At 37.5% G+C, this 13,137-nt stretch overlaps 1 protein-coding gene across 2 annotated transcripts; it reads right to left on the bottom strand.

Annotated features, from left to right (window-relative positions):
* Positions 1 to 11: 11 nt before the first annotated feature.
* cxcl13 (chemokine (C-X-C motif) ligand 13) lies at positions 12 to 2,718 on the bottom strand. 2 transcript variants are annotated; one of them, XM_079161908.1, is made up of 5 exons: positions 2,633 to 2,718; positions 1,800 to 1,917; positions 1,106 to 1,186; positions 603 to 662; positions 12 to 456 (listed from the first exon to the last, which is right to left on the bottom strand). In XM_079161908.1, exons 1-4 carry the CDS (start codon positions 2,697 to 2,699, stop codon positions 605 to 607), a joined length of 324 nt encoding a protein of 107 aa, XP_079018034.1. In that variant the 5' UTR covers positions 2,700 to 2,718; the 3' UTR covers positions 12 to 456; positions 603 to 604. The 2 variants fall into 2 exon arrangements, with proteins under 2 accessions (XP_079018034.1, XP_079018033.1); XM_079161907.1 differs by lacking the exon at positions 603 to 662.
* Positions 2,719 to 13,137: the final 10,419 nt, after the last annotated feature.

Genomic DNA, 13,137 nt, shown 5'->3' with positions numbered 1-13,137 from the left:
CGTCTGTGATTTATTTATTCATGAGAAGATGAGTCACGGATACAACACAAACATGTCAAGAGGTTACAGCATCACCGCGAACATCGGATTCACATTATGTCGTCAAATTTACAGGAAAGCATTTTCTGTTTTGTGCTTTTATTTCACATTATTTACTAAAAGTAGCACCGTTACTATCAAGTGTCAGTACTTCAGGCACATGATGAAGCACTAACAGTATTATTGTGTATTTATTAGCATTTTTCCTAAAGGGTAGCACCGGAAAGGCCAAGAAAAAAGTATAAAATTTGAATTATAAAGGTAGTTTTTGAAGCTGGACAGCGGCTCGTTCCTCCTGCAGTTGATTCACAGCTGGATGAACTTAAATGAAGCCATGTTTACGTTGAAATGCGTGATCAGAAGTCAGTTGTGGAAGCAGTGGATGACGTGGTGGTCGGGCCAGAGTTCTCATGTTTACTGTAATTACAACAAGAAAAGAAAAAATAATCATTTAAAGACTAGAGTAAACAGACAGTAGCTTAATGTTTGGTGATCAGGGACGACATGATAACCCAGCAAGAAAATATTCAGTTTTACATGAATTCTATTAAAGTTTTTATTACCATTACGTCAATAACTGATGACCAACACAAGAGGAAGCTCTTCCTCCGATACATCTCGCCCTTTAGACACAATGAAACACCAGTAAATACACACCGTCAGAAAAAAATGTAAATAAACTGTTGTCTTCAAAGTTTCAAAAAGGTGCTGACAAAAACTGATAGAATCTGTTGAAACTGTTTAAGAAGTGTGTAAACTAAAAGCAGAAACACATAAAACATAGCGACACATCTCCATGACCACCAACATACACTTTATGTTAAAGGCTGCAACTAACAACTATTTTCATTATCAATCATTTAGTTTATAAAATGTCAGAAACTTGGGAAAAATTCAAATTCAAATTTCAAAGAGCAAACTGTGACTTTTCCCCAGATATTCAGTGTACAACGTTGAACCCTGACCTGTCAGAGGCTATCTGTGGTCATCTAATCAAGGTATAAAATCATGTTGATGGACAAGAACACATTCACTGATAGAAATAAAGACTAAATGAAGTCATTACCTTTGCAGATTGATGAGCAGGGCGTTGACCCACATCGCCCCCGGTTTCACACACACCTTTGAGCCGTTCCTCCTGGTGATTCTGGAGAAGGACACGGGTTACATTTTATTATCATTAAAGAGCAGAGAGATCCTCACATTGTGTCACCAGTACTTTCTCTTTTGCTCTGAAGTACTTTTATCTGAATATATATCGGTGTGCTAATCCAAGCTAAGGAGGTGATTAGCTTAGCTTAGCATGAAGACTGGAAGCAATGGGACACAGCTAGCCCCGACACCTTCCAAAGTTTAAAAAATAAGAAAAGAAAAAATGATAAGTGAGCTCTAGAGGTGCTAGAAAGAGCAATGCTAGCTGCTTCCTACTGCTTTCAGTGGTTATGCTAAGCTTCATGATGCGTTTGACAGAAAAAATACAACACAGTATGTAAAATAACAACACTAAAAGGCTGTTGCAAGATGAATACTTTTGAATGATACTTATATTCTGCTGACTATAAGTCTGATATGGAATATTTTACTTGTAGTTAAATGTAAGTAAAATTGCTAGGCTAGTATTTCTTTTTACATATTGCTACTTTCACCTCTACTCACATCAAATATACCGGTAAGTCAGAACTATCGTACATCATAAACAATGAATGAGAAACAAAACAGTCCTGCAGTCTCTGAATCCATCTTGGATCTTGAATACTTACATGATTTCAGTCCGACGACAGTGTCCTGAAATAGGAATCAGCTCCACTGCCTTGATGACCCTCAAGGGGACCACAGTAGTGATGGTCCGAATGCAGCGACACCCCTGTGACGGAAGAGCTGTGAAAAAATTATAAAATAATGTTTAAATATTATAACTCAGTCTCAAAATGTCAGCAAATGTTACCCCTGAGGAATCCATGAAAAACAGAATGAAAAAGAAAACTCAAGGTCCAGTCAGGAGCTTTTTCTGAAGCTTTCTACAACATCTCACTGTCTTCCTCAGAGGACAGAGTTTACTCAGTAGTCACAGAAATAGCTCACGTGAGCTAAGTATGACACTACACCAGCTAATGCCATTGGCTGAGAAAGATGGCAAGATGCGGTTGAAAGGTCCAGAAAAAAGCAAGTAAGTGGACCTTGAATTAAGATTTATATTTTTGGACAATTTATATTGGACAATTTCCAACGTCAAGAATGAACTTTAGCATCATAATATAACTATTCACTGACGGCTGTGACACTAAAGGTTGTGTGCTTTATTTTTGTTTGGTATCAAAATGAATATGTAAAGAAAATCTGTTGTTACGACACCGTTTTGTAAACTTTAGTTTATCTAGTGTGAAAGCAACATAAACGTAAATAAGATCAACAAAAATTGCCTAAAATGAGTAAAAACATCATCTTATGCAGACGCCACATCGTCGTTTCTTTAACTTTAAGTTGTACGAATTCCAAAAACACTAAACTGAGACAAAGCAATGTGATTCCAGAGTTAAGAAGACTTAAAGAAAACTCATGAACTGTTTATGAATACGTAAGAAAGAACGGTTACCGTGCAGAGAGGCGATGCAGCAGCAGAGAGTCAGTGCAGCCAGCAGCAGCAGTGGTTTGGTCGTCATCTTGGTGGTTGTTTTGATCTCTCAGCAACAACGAGGATGTGAGAGTGATGTGAGAGTGATGTGAGAGTGATGTGAGAGTGAATGAAGTCTGGCTTTATAAAGCGCAAAATACGGAAGTGAGCCCGTCTTGACACATCTAAATGTAAATATTGTAGCATCCTGACTTTTTGATGGGGGTTTTTTTTGTGTGAGCTTTGAGTTTCTTTGAGGGTCTATTTTTACTGATCTATCAACCAGGCGTCACTGCCCATCACTGTAAAATAAAATACTGCAACTACTTGTTTTTTACTCACTATTTATGCTGCACAATGTTGGACACTAAGACCCCATTGACACCATGGTGGGAGGGTGAATTCATGCCAGCAGACATGACTGAATGACTGAATAATTATCGAGAATTGACTTCTGGTAATATGAGAGGCAGTGGTAATAACTACGTGTCAATAATTAAATGTTTTTAGTCTTTTAAAGCCTATAAAGTTTTATATGACGGAAATGCAGCTAGAGCGTACCAATTCAAGCAACTCTTACAAAAAATATGAAACCCCTCTATGGTTAAAATAATACTTGATAAAAATGATTATGTAATTAATGTAAATCAATAACTCACCCCGTGTTACATGGAATTATTGAAGGACACCTTTTCTCTTCTCTCATGCCTCCACAGTGAATGAAAAGTCTGAAAAACAGAGAAAAAGTCTCGATGAATCTTGAAGTTTAAAAACAGCAAAACTATATCAAAACATCTGTGTGAGCTTACTACTCTCCAAACACATGCATCTGTGCTATAACCTTACTACTTAACACACTTCGTGAGACTGCTCATGTCTACATTAACAAAGATGCACGTGTTTGGGAAGTACACAGGGTGAGTTATTGATATACAAATGCTCAATTCGTGGTTGAATTATTCCTTCAAGGTTGAAGCTCACTGGCTAACACTCCAGAAAGGTTAATTGTTCAAAGAAACCAACACTGAGTGCTAGTAGGAGATGATGGGATGCTAACAACGGTCTCCAGTGTCGTAAATGCTGTCAGCTTGTTTATGTTTCTTATTTACTTCAAGTATATTCTACATATCCTACTCTACAATCCCTCTGAATGAATCTGAATCAAACATACGACATATCTTTGCTGGAGGTTGGCTGAATTTACCTCCAGCTGTTCACTTAAATGTAACACTCAGGTTGAAATTAAAAATAACTTCTGTTTAGAAGCAGCAGCATCACATGATAGGAGAGCAACTTTTGTTGGCAATTCCAAATCGGATTGCTATAAATTTGGTCAAGGACAGACTTTGTGTAGTTGCACCAGTTTGGGATTAACCTGGTCCAGAATCAGGAACAGAGACACCGGAGAGTACCAAGAACCAAACTGTAGCAGAGCTGTACTTCTGTTTTCAGCTCGGAGATGCTCCACTAATAACCACATCCTTTTCTGGTAAGTAATTAATTGAGGGGAATATAACCCCCCCCCCCCCCAAAATTAGACTGTAGTTCCTGTTTATGAAAATGAGATGCATATTCTAAGATTAAATTTAGATAAACTCAGTCATGTACGGTAAATACTAAACTCTGTGCGGGATCAAGCTGGGGACTCCCGAACAATCATGAGGTGGTTCTAGTCGAGTGGCTCAAAGTCTGAGGCTGAGTTCTACGTGCATATTATTGTTAAATACTTATATTAGTTAATCAGGCTCCAAAATAGATATTACAAGAGGGTGTTCTGGTGGTCCTTGTTCTAAATGTACAAAATGTAAAAGATATGTTATTACTTTTGCCAAGGAGGTTTTGCTTTTTGTTTGTTTGTCAGCAGGATTACGGGAAAAACTACAGATGTTCATGAAACTGAGTGGAAGGGTGTAGCACAAGCCGACGAGGAACCCAATTAAATATTAGATTATCAGAGCAGATTGGCCTCTCCGAGTGCCTTTCTAGTTTCAGATGTGATGATTGACAGTAGTAATAGTAGTAAAATATACTTGTTTTGTTCTCTGCATTTAGTAATCCGTGCCCTCAAAATACTGCAGTCATCCCCCAGAACGATAGAGTCCGTCTGACATATGAGGTCAGGATAAACTGACATGGCCACAACATTGCTTCTCTTTCATTTACTACAGTGACGTCACCAGCGCTTCTTAACTTGGCGGCCGCATTCCTTCTCTCCTCATTGGGAACAATTGAAAAAACGTTAAGAAAAGATGGCGTTAGTGGACACAGGCCCTTAATCTCCATTAATGTGAAATATTTCATGAACTACTTCCAGCTTTAGCAAATGATTTGGGGAACTGAACCTCAAGTTTAAGTTTATCCAACACTGACCTGCTCCCATCGTCTGCACTGATTTGATATCAAACAGCTGTTTTCTTCAGATTACATCATCATGGTGCACCGTCCAAAATTCTGCAGCAACACAACAAGAACAATATAAAAACAGATTCAGGTTAAGATTAACCTTGACAATTCAAATTCAGCAAAATAGGTTGCATCATTAATGAATAATGAATCAATGGCTCAGAATCAGGGCTTAAAACATGTCAAACTGTAGTTCAGCTTTTCTGAGACAAAACTAATCAACTTTTGTTTCCATTAGGTTGATTCTGATTGGTTAAAATATATTCCTGATCAGCTGTGCTGACTTATTCAGAGGACTGATGTAGCAGCAACAACGCTAAATTAAAGATTAGAACGTGAGGATGTGTAGTTTGATTTTTTATTTGATGAATTATCTGAATATTGACTGAAACGCAATCATCACGAGAGTAGATCACAATATAAATCCCTCGATCAACATTTCGCTAGGCGACCAGAGGGAGCTGACGGTAGCTGAACAGAAAAGAAAAAGAAAGTAAGAAGGAAAGAGGGGAAAGTGGTACTGAAATTCATCTTTTCCTGAGTCAATCACACATATGCATTTGCACAGAAATGATACTTCACACCGACTCGCTACTAAACAGGAAACTGTTGAGATCAGAGCATAAAGTGTGAAATCTGATAACGCTTTTATGCAGTTAATCCTGGAATTGATGCTGCACACATGAGTAACACTGACACTTCGTATTACAGTGTGAAAAACATTTATTTTGGAGAAAAATGTACAGTAACAGTAACAGAGCAGCTTAGTGGAAGTGATGTGGAAGATGGATCGTCCAGACGAGATTTCAGAATAAAAACCTGCCAGAAAAATAAAGTCATCTGAGGTGAGGCTCCAGTTTCACAAAGTTAGCTTTTGACTGATTTATATCGATCTAATTTCAGATTTCAGAGAGAAAAATGAATTAAATTTTCGTTATTGTGTCATCATATAACTATGCACAGCTCACGTGGCCTTACAGGACACCATACATCCATACAAGCCGGGCCCAGAATGTAAGATATACCTCAAACAACAGAGAAGTCACTGAAAGAAACATACTGGAAATAAATCTGAAATTAAAGAACCATTGTGCCTTTTTTTCCCAGGCTTTTGAGACAAAGCTGGCAAACTAAATAAGCGGAAATTAAACAGCTGTTTCCAATCTGTACAGCAGAATGCATGAAAGAGCGACCGCATAAAACAGAACATGTTTGCTTCTTGTAGAAGAATTAAACAGTTACAAGGACATTTGACTGCAACAATACAAGAACTTTAATTATAAAATCAACCAGAGCAGACTTGTGCAGAGCTGAGCTGCTGTGGCTTTATAATGTGGCAGGACTCCGTACCGATGTCGTCACTGTTGTATTCCAAGTAACTCTGTAAACATTTTAAACTTTCTCTAAAAGTTGATTCCTCATTTCTTAATCCACACTGGTGTCATTGATTGCTACCACAGAAACATGGCTGCAAGTTGGCCACTAACTTTTCTTTATTTTTATGAAATATATTTGTTTACTTTTGGGTTTCAGTAATCTTGAAGCAAAATCAAGACTGTCTTCAGACTACAGATCAGCCTAAAAGATCTTGTATCTTTGAAAACCCCGTGACTTATTGTCCTTAGACCGTTAGACCGATCCTAAGAAACACAGACTTTGCTTCGTTTCTCCTCATTTTCAAGATAAGACGAAACTTAAAAGGACTTCTGTGGAGACTTTAGTGTTGCTGCAGAAGCAAAACTAAAGCAGAGAAAAAGAAACAAATCCCTATCAACTGCTTCCTCTTGGGTGGCAGCGCGTCCTTCACCGCATGAACTGACTCTGCAGTCTATTATTGGCATGTTGAGGGTATTACACCAGCCTCTGAAGGAGAAACACATCTTGTCTACCAACACAAGAAACCCCTGAATTTCAATTTCCCATGTTTCGACAACTCAATAGTCAGCCCTCCCACAGAGAAACCCGACTGCTTATCTCAGCAAGAATTCATCAGCGTTTGGATTGTGTCTAAAAATCTGCTACAATGTACAGACAGGCTGTTAAGTTCTGCTACTTGTAGTGCAGCTGAAATATTATGGATCTTGTAAACTGGGGGTTAAAATAGATGAATGTATTTTTTAATATCCTATGTCATGCTGATGACATAGAACAGTACATTTCAGGCAGAAATTAGCTGAAAGAAATCCAGTTACTTTTATTCTTCGCTCAACATCGTTGTCGTATGTGAACTGATATGTGTGTGATATGAATTGTAACTCGATACATTACAGAGCTATTCGATCATTTTTTGGGGAGTTCATAACACCGATTAGTGGGAATATGGGATGAGAAGCGTCAAACGTCGCACATACAAGTGAGATGATTCGACTTTCTAAAGCTTCGCAGGGTTTCGCGCATCGGATTTTGCGCCTTTTGGTTCACATCCGACACTTGTTACGCGGACACGGAAAGAGGCGGAGCAAATGGAGAACCTCGATGTGCTCCTAGAGGCAGAAGTGAGGAAGTACAGGCATCTGTACGATTTCTCAATGAAAAATCAAAGAGACGGCCAGATGGCTAAAAAATCCCGGCTCAGCAATCTTTAATTGATGGCTCGAATGACAGCAAATACATACGTATAATTTCTAAAGGACGGTATACTGCGCTATAAACATGCAACCATTTCATGTATATTACATTTCTTTATAAATTCCTAAATGTTGCAACTGAATTTAAGGGGTTAAAACTGTTACAAATCACAAAATACCTTTATACTTTCCCTTCAGTAAGGTGTTGAACACAGGACTTCTAATTGTAAACAAGTATTTTCAGTGTGGTATCAGTACTTTTATTGAAATATCTGAAAACTTCTTCCGTCACTGGTTTACAGTATGACTCCCATGGAAATAATAGTGAGAACTACTGGAGCAGAACTCCTGTTGTAACTGCAGTGATGCGGAAACTGTTTGTCATGTCTGCCCCACATGTTAATCTATTAACTACCACTTCATTTTTCCTTTTAATGCACTTTAAGTGTTTCTGTATATTGATGTTGACGGAGGGCTTCACAACACGAACAATGTTACATTTCTCCCACTTGGAAACTAATAAATCTCTTCAGTTTGCTTCTTCATTTGAGGAAAGTTTCAACCACACACTCTGTGGTGCTCACACGTCTCATCTCACTGCAACTGTCAGTCACAGCAGCCTACTGGTGTTAACCAGTAACCGGTGTTTCTTGACTCATGAAGTATACAGGAACGCTCCTACACTTTAACGCTACATAGAGCAGAGCTGTGATGATATCTTTGATATCGCCTTAAGGTGCCAACCACAAGTCTGCCAAGCAACAGAAAATGATAAACAGTGTGAAACACGTTGTCTTTTTTTTGCTGACTGCTATACCAGGCAGTAAACGTCTGTGTGACAAACATGTCGTGAAAATGTAGATTGTGTACAATGATGGAAGTAGCAATAAGACAGCATAAAGGTATTAGCACAAAAATGTACTAGAGAATGCAGAGTGGCTCAGTGGATCATTATGTATAAGTATTTTTTAATTACATACTACTACTACTACTACTACTGCTGCTGCCGCTACTACTACCACTGCTGCTACTACTACTACTACTTCTACCACTACTACTACTACTGCTACTTCAAAAGTACTTCAAAATTGTACATTACAGTAACGTTACTACAGTAAATGTTCTTAGGTAGCTAGTTAACTACATTCCGCCACTGCTAGTAACTCCAGCTGATAAATAAAGTGAAGTAAAAAGTACAATATTTATCTCTGAAACGTAGTGGAGTAGTAATATATGGTAGCAGTACATCAAACGTACAGTACTAAATCTACTTGGATACTTCCAGCCCCAGAATATAACGTTAGCTCTGTTAAGCTAATGTACCTAAGTAAGCTAGTGCCTAAATAAAAAACACATAATAACTGATATAGCTAGCTTCTCTTAACTTCTCTAAAATATATCAACTTAACATTAATATATATAAGAGAGAGAGAGAGAGAGAGAGAGAGAGAGAGAGAGAGAGAGAGAGAGAGAGAGAGAGAGAGAGAGAGAGAGAGAGAGAGAGAGAGAGAGAGACTTAGCTGCAACATTAGCGCAGCACCAGTTAGCTTAGGCTAACAAGCTAACTAACATTAAGGCTTCAGAGTGTTAGCCTTAATTAGCATATAATTAGCATTAAGTTAAATCACCGTTATCAGCGTTTAAAAACAACTACACCTGGATATTATTGAGCAGAAATATATCTTAAATACAGAAGAGAAAACTCATATATTCACTGACCTCTGCACCGCCAACTGCCCTCCTAATTAATCAATCAATCAATCAATCAATCAATAAGGGATGAAAAGAGAAGGCCAATATGGTGTCGGATAAACTCTGCCCAGTGAGGAGAACCTCTTAATTAATCTAATTAAGTGACAGCACCTGTGCAGGTAAACCAAGAATGTGTAGTGAGAGACTCTGAAGACCAAACCTCATCTTGAAGGTTTATTCACTGAAATAAATACTTCATTATTTTCATTTTTTTTTTTGCTACTATAAAGATGCTTTTTGGTAATTATTATTAATATTATTATTAATATTATTGACTACATTTTGATTCGTATTATTCGTATTATTAATATTGTTATTATTATAAATATTATTAATATATATATATATATATCGTATATTAGTACATATTAATACATTAGAGCTGGAATATACTTTTGAACAGCTCTTTTTCCAGTGGTGCAGTGTAACCAAGTACTCAAGTACTATACTTTTGAGATACTTGTATTTTACTTGAGTATTTCTTTTTTGTGCTCCTTTACAGACCTACTTCTAGTCCACTATCTATAGCTACTTTGCAGATTCAGATTATTAATGCTAAATATTATCAACAAATAATAATAACATTAAAGTTATAGCTTTAATAATATATTCATGCATCAGTAATTATAAATTATTCATATTTTGTTTTTCTGAAAATGGCCAAAATTATTACTTTTACTTTTGGTACTTGTATATATTTGATACTATGTACTCTTACTTAAGAGTTTGAATGCAGGACTTTTATTTATAACAGAGTATTGCTGTTGATAGCTAGTTTTACTTCAGTAAATGATCTGAGTACTTCTTTCGCCGCTGATTTTTTTCTGACACATTTTGTTTCCCAGAAAACAAAAAGCTGCTGCTGAATGTTTAAAAGTCTGGTTTAAAGGTTTTAACTCTGCAAAAAGAGCAGTTTTGTTGCCATCTGCAGAGCATCTCTGCTAAAGTCATAATAATAATGTTAATAATGTGCAGAGCGTCCTTTTCTGCTGGAGGAAGAGAATCACAAAAGTAAAATCATCTGAAGACTTTTCCACACCTTCATGATTGAACTGACACATACTCCTTTGAAAGTAATTTTAAGATATTTAGTCGAAAAAAACTATTTTCACTCTTTAAATAATGTGTATAACTGCAGACATAAACTACACTTATTCCTGTAAACCCCCAAATTCTCAGAAATATTACAGAGGACATTTAAATATGAAAACTTTTCAGAGTTTCTTCTCGTGGTCTTTACAAGTTGAACCTGCAGTACAGGATGTGAAGCGCTGTGGTGTAGAGACAGTGTGCATGGTGTAGTGGAAGGCTTCTTCCAGTGGGGGGCGCTACAGAACACAGAGACACGCTGATGATGATGATGATGATGATGATGATGATGATGATGAGATCTATCTCTAACTTATTCTGGGATTAGTTGTTAGTCTTTATTTTAGATTAAATGTGAAAGTCCATGTAGTCAACAACCTGAACTCAAGGGCTGCGCTTTAAGAAGTCAAGAATTCATGAGGACCGGCTGCCGGTCACAAAGGTTTATAGGATCAATGTTGAGTTATGGAGACAGAGTTATGAAGAGGAACATATCACTTTATTCTTCTTCTAACTCCTTTTAGGAAATAATATATTTATTTATGTTGTTTATGAGTATTTGTTTATTGACAGTTTGATATATTTACTGTTCATTTTATTTGTGATTCTTGTTTTGTTTGACTTATTTGATGCATGTGCAAAATAAAAAGTGAAACTAACCTCAAAGTTAAATCACACAGCTACAGAGTACAAGATATGAATACAAAGTCTCACATTTAACTCAATAAAATTCATATTTTCCGTGTCAAACAGAGAAGTCTTAGAGAAGTGAGAGTTGGAGCAGAGATGCAGATTGTTTCAGATTTGTGGATCATAAGAACTGAATGCTGCTTCTACAGGTTTAGTTTGGACTTTGGGGTCAGAAAGTAGACCTGAACCAGATCCTCAAAGTGATCCATCGTTTACATGAATATTCCAAAACAGCTGAAATAATAGTTTGATCACCTTTCTGTGTTAGATGTAAAGTGAGTGAGGACACACACACTCACCTCTGTTGTCTGGTTCATTATCAGGACACTTTCACTGCTGTTCTTTAACTCATGACAGAACGATGGAGGTGGATTATGATTCAGATGCTCTGTGGCAGCTTTGAAACGTACAGAAAACTGGTGGAAGTTTGGAATGGAGCCAAAGGACTTCTCTTGAAGAGCTGGACAGAAAGGAGCTGGACTGTAGAGCATTGGTTCTGATAGAACTGGTTCTGGAGGGGTCTGGATCTCCAACAAGACTTTCTTGTATTTTACCTCTGAAAAGTGAAAGGCAGGTGTGTAAGTTTGACTCCACTGAATATCTTTGGCTTCTGGACTCTCGGTCGGACAAACCGAGACATTTGAAGATGTCTCCTTGGACTCAATCTCAACAATGTGTGCTGCACTAAACACCACTCGAGTTTTATAGACTCAATGATTGATCACTTTAAAAACATAACTGATGGATTCATCAACTATTAATCTTATGCTTAGTTGCAGCTGTAATGTCTCCTCTGAATGACTCTCTGCTGATGTTGAAACATGTAACGGAAATAATAAGACGACGCTGACCACATTAATCTGATCGGAACATCTCAGCCTGGCCTGGTGCTCATGGAAACAATCATAGAATCTGCAATCAGTCAGCAGCTTCTTGTGAAATTAATATGATCAATTTAACAGAAACACAGTTCAGAAAGGTTTGCCAAAATTCACTGAGTGTGAATATCTTAAATGGACCGATTTAACAAAGGCAAGGGCAGTGAGCAAGAGACTCACAACAACCACAGAGAGTTAAAAAACAACCACAAAGAGACATAAACTGACCACAAAGAGACTCAAAACAACAACAAATTGTTACAAAATGACAACAAAGAGACATAATGCAACTACAGAGAGACTCAAAACAACCATAAAAAGTTAAAAAAACATCCCCAAAGAGCAGTGGTGGGCCGTCAGGGCCAGCTAAGCCTTCTCTGCTGGCCTAAACAGAATCACAAAGTTATAGCTATTTTATCATTTAATAATTTTCCATAAATACACTACATGTATTATAAATATTTTCCCATAATCTTATTTTCTCATTGCACAGCTCCTGTCTTCCTCTGTTGCTCTGCTTCCAGCACAGCTTGTTTTAAGGAGAGCTTTTATCCAATCAGATTTCACCTCTATGTCTCTACAGAAGAGAGGCCCGAGGTCCTCTAGGTAGACTTTGCAGATTAAAGTGAATGAGGACGATATTGTTGATTGTCATAGTCTTCAACCAATCAGATCTTTAGTTTGACATGTTGGCCGTATTCTCTGACGTGCCAGTGGAACCGAGGTAGCCTCCTAAGTACGTCTGCATTAACGTGCGCCGTGATTGGTCAGTGGGCCAGCGTGACTTTTGTCCAACAGAAAGCTAGCTAGCAGATCTTAGTGTTGAGTAAAGTTCAGGTTGAAACATATGTAAGAGAAGTTATGACATTTGTAGCGTTTTGCTTGGTGTAGATTCTTTGTTTTTTTAACACTCAATGGCTGAAGGAGGAGAAATGGATTTAGGAGTTACTGACTTTGTTAACAAAGAAAGGAGGATGGACTTTGTCTTTAAGTGAAGGCAGCTGTGGTAAGTGAACTGCTTTTGTTTTTACATCTGCAGTAGCGTTATGTAACGTTCATTTGTCTATCGTGTCGTTTTTATGAATGATATGAATGGCTCGTGCTCTAG

The sequence above is a fragment of the Pholis gunnellus genome, assembly GCF_910591455.1.
Source record: "Pholis gunnellus genome assembly, chromosome: 6".
NCBI lineage: Eukaryota > Metazoa > Chordata > Actinopteri > Perciformes > Pholidae > Pholis > Pholis gunnellus.
Note: the sequence above shows the minus strand (reverse complement) of the source record. Positions and strands in the feature narration are given on the sequence as shown.

Excerpts from the sequence above, each read along its gene's own strand:
- cxcl13 (XM_079161907.1), bottom strand. The coding sequence starts at position 2,699 with ATGACGACCAAACCACTGCTGCTGCTGGCTGCACTGACTCTCTGCTGC. Across the intron at positions 1,918-2,632 it reads CTGCATCGCCTCTCTGCACG|CTCTTCCGTCACAGGGGTGT; the intron begins GTAACCGTTCTT and ends ATTTTTTCACAG. Across the intron at positions 457-1,105 it reads CTGCTCATCAATCTGCAAAG|TAAACATGAGAACTCTGGCC; the intron begins GTAATGACTTCA and ends TTGTAATTACAG.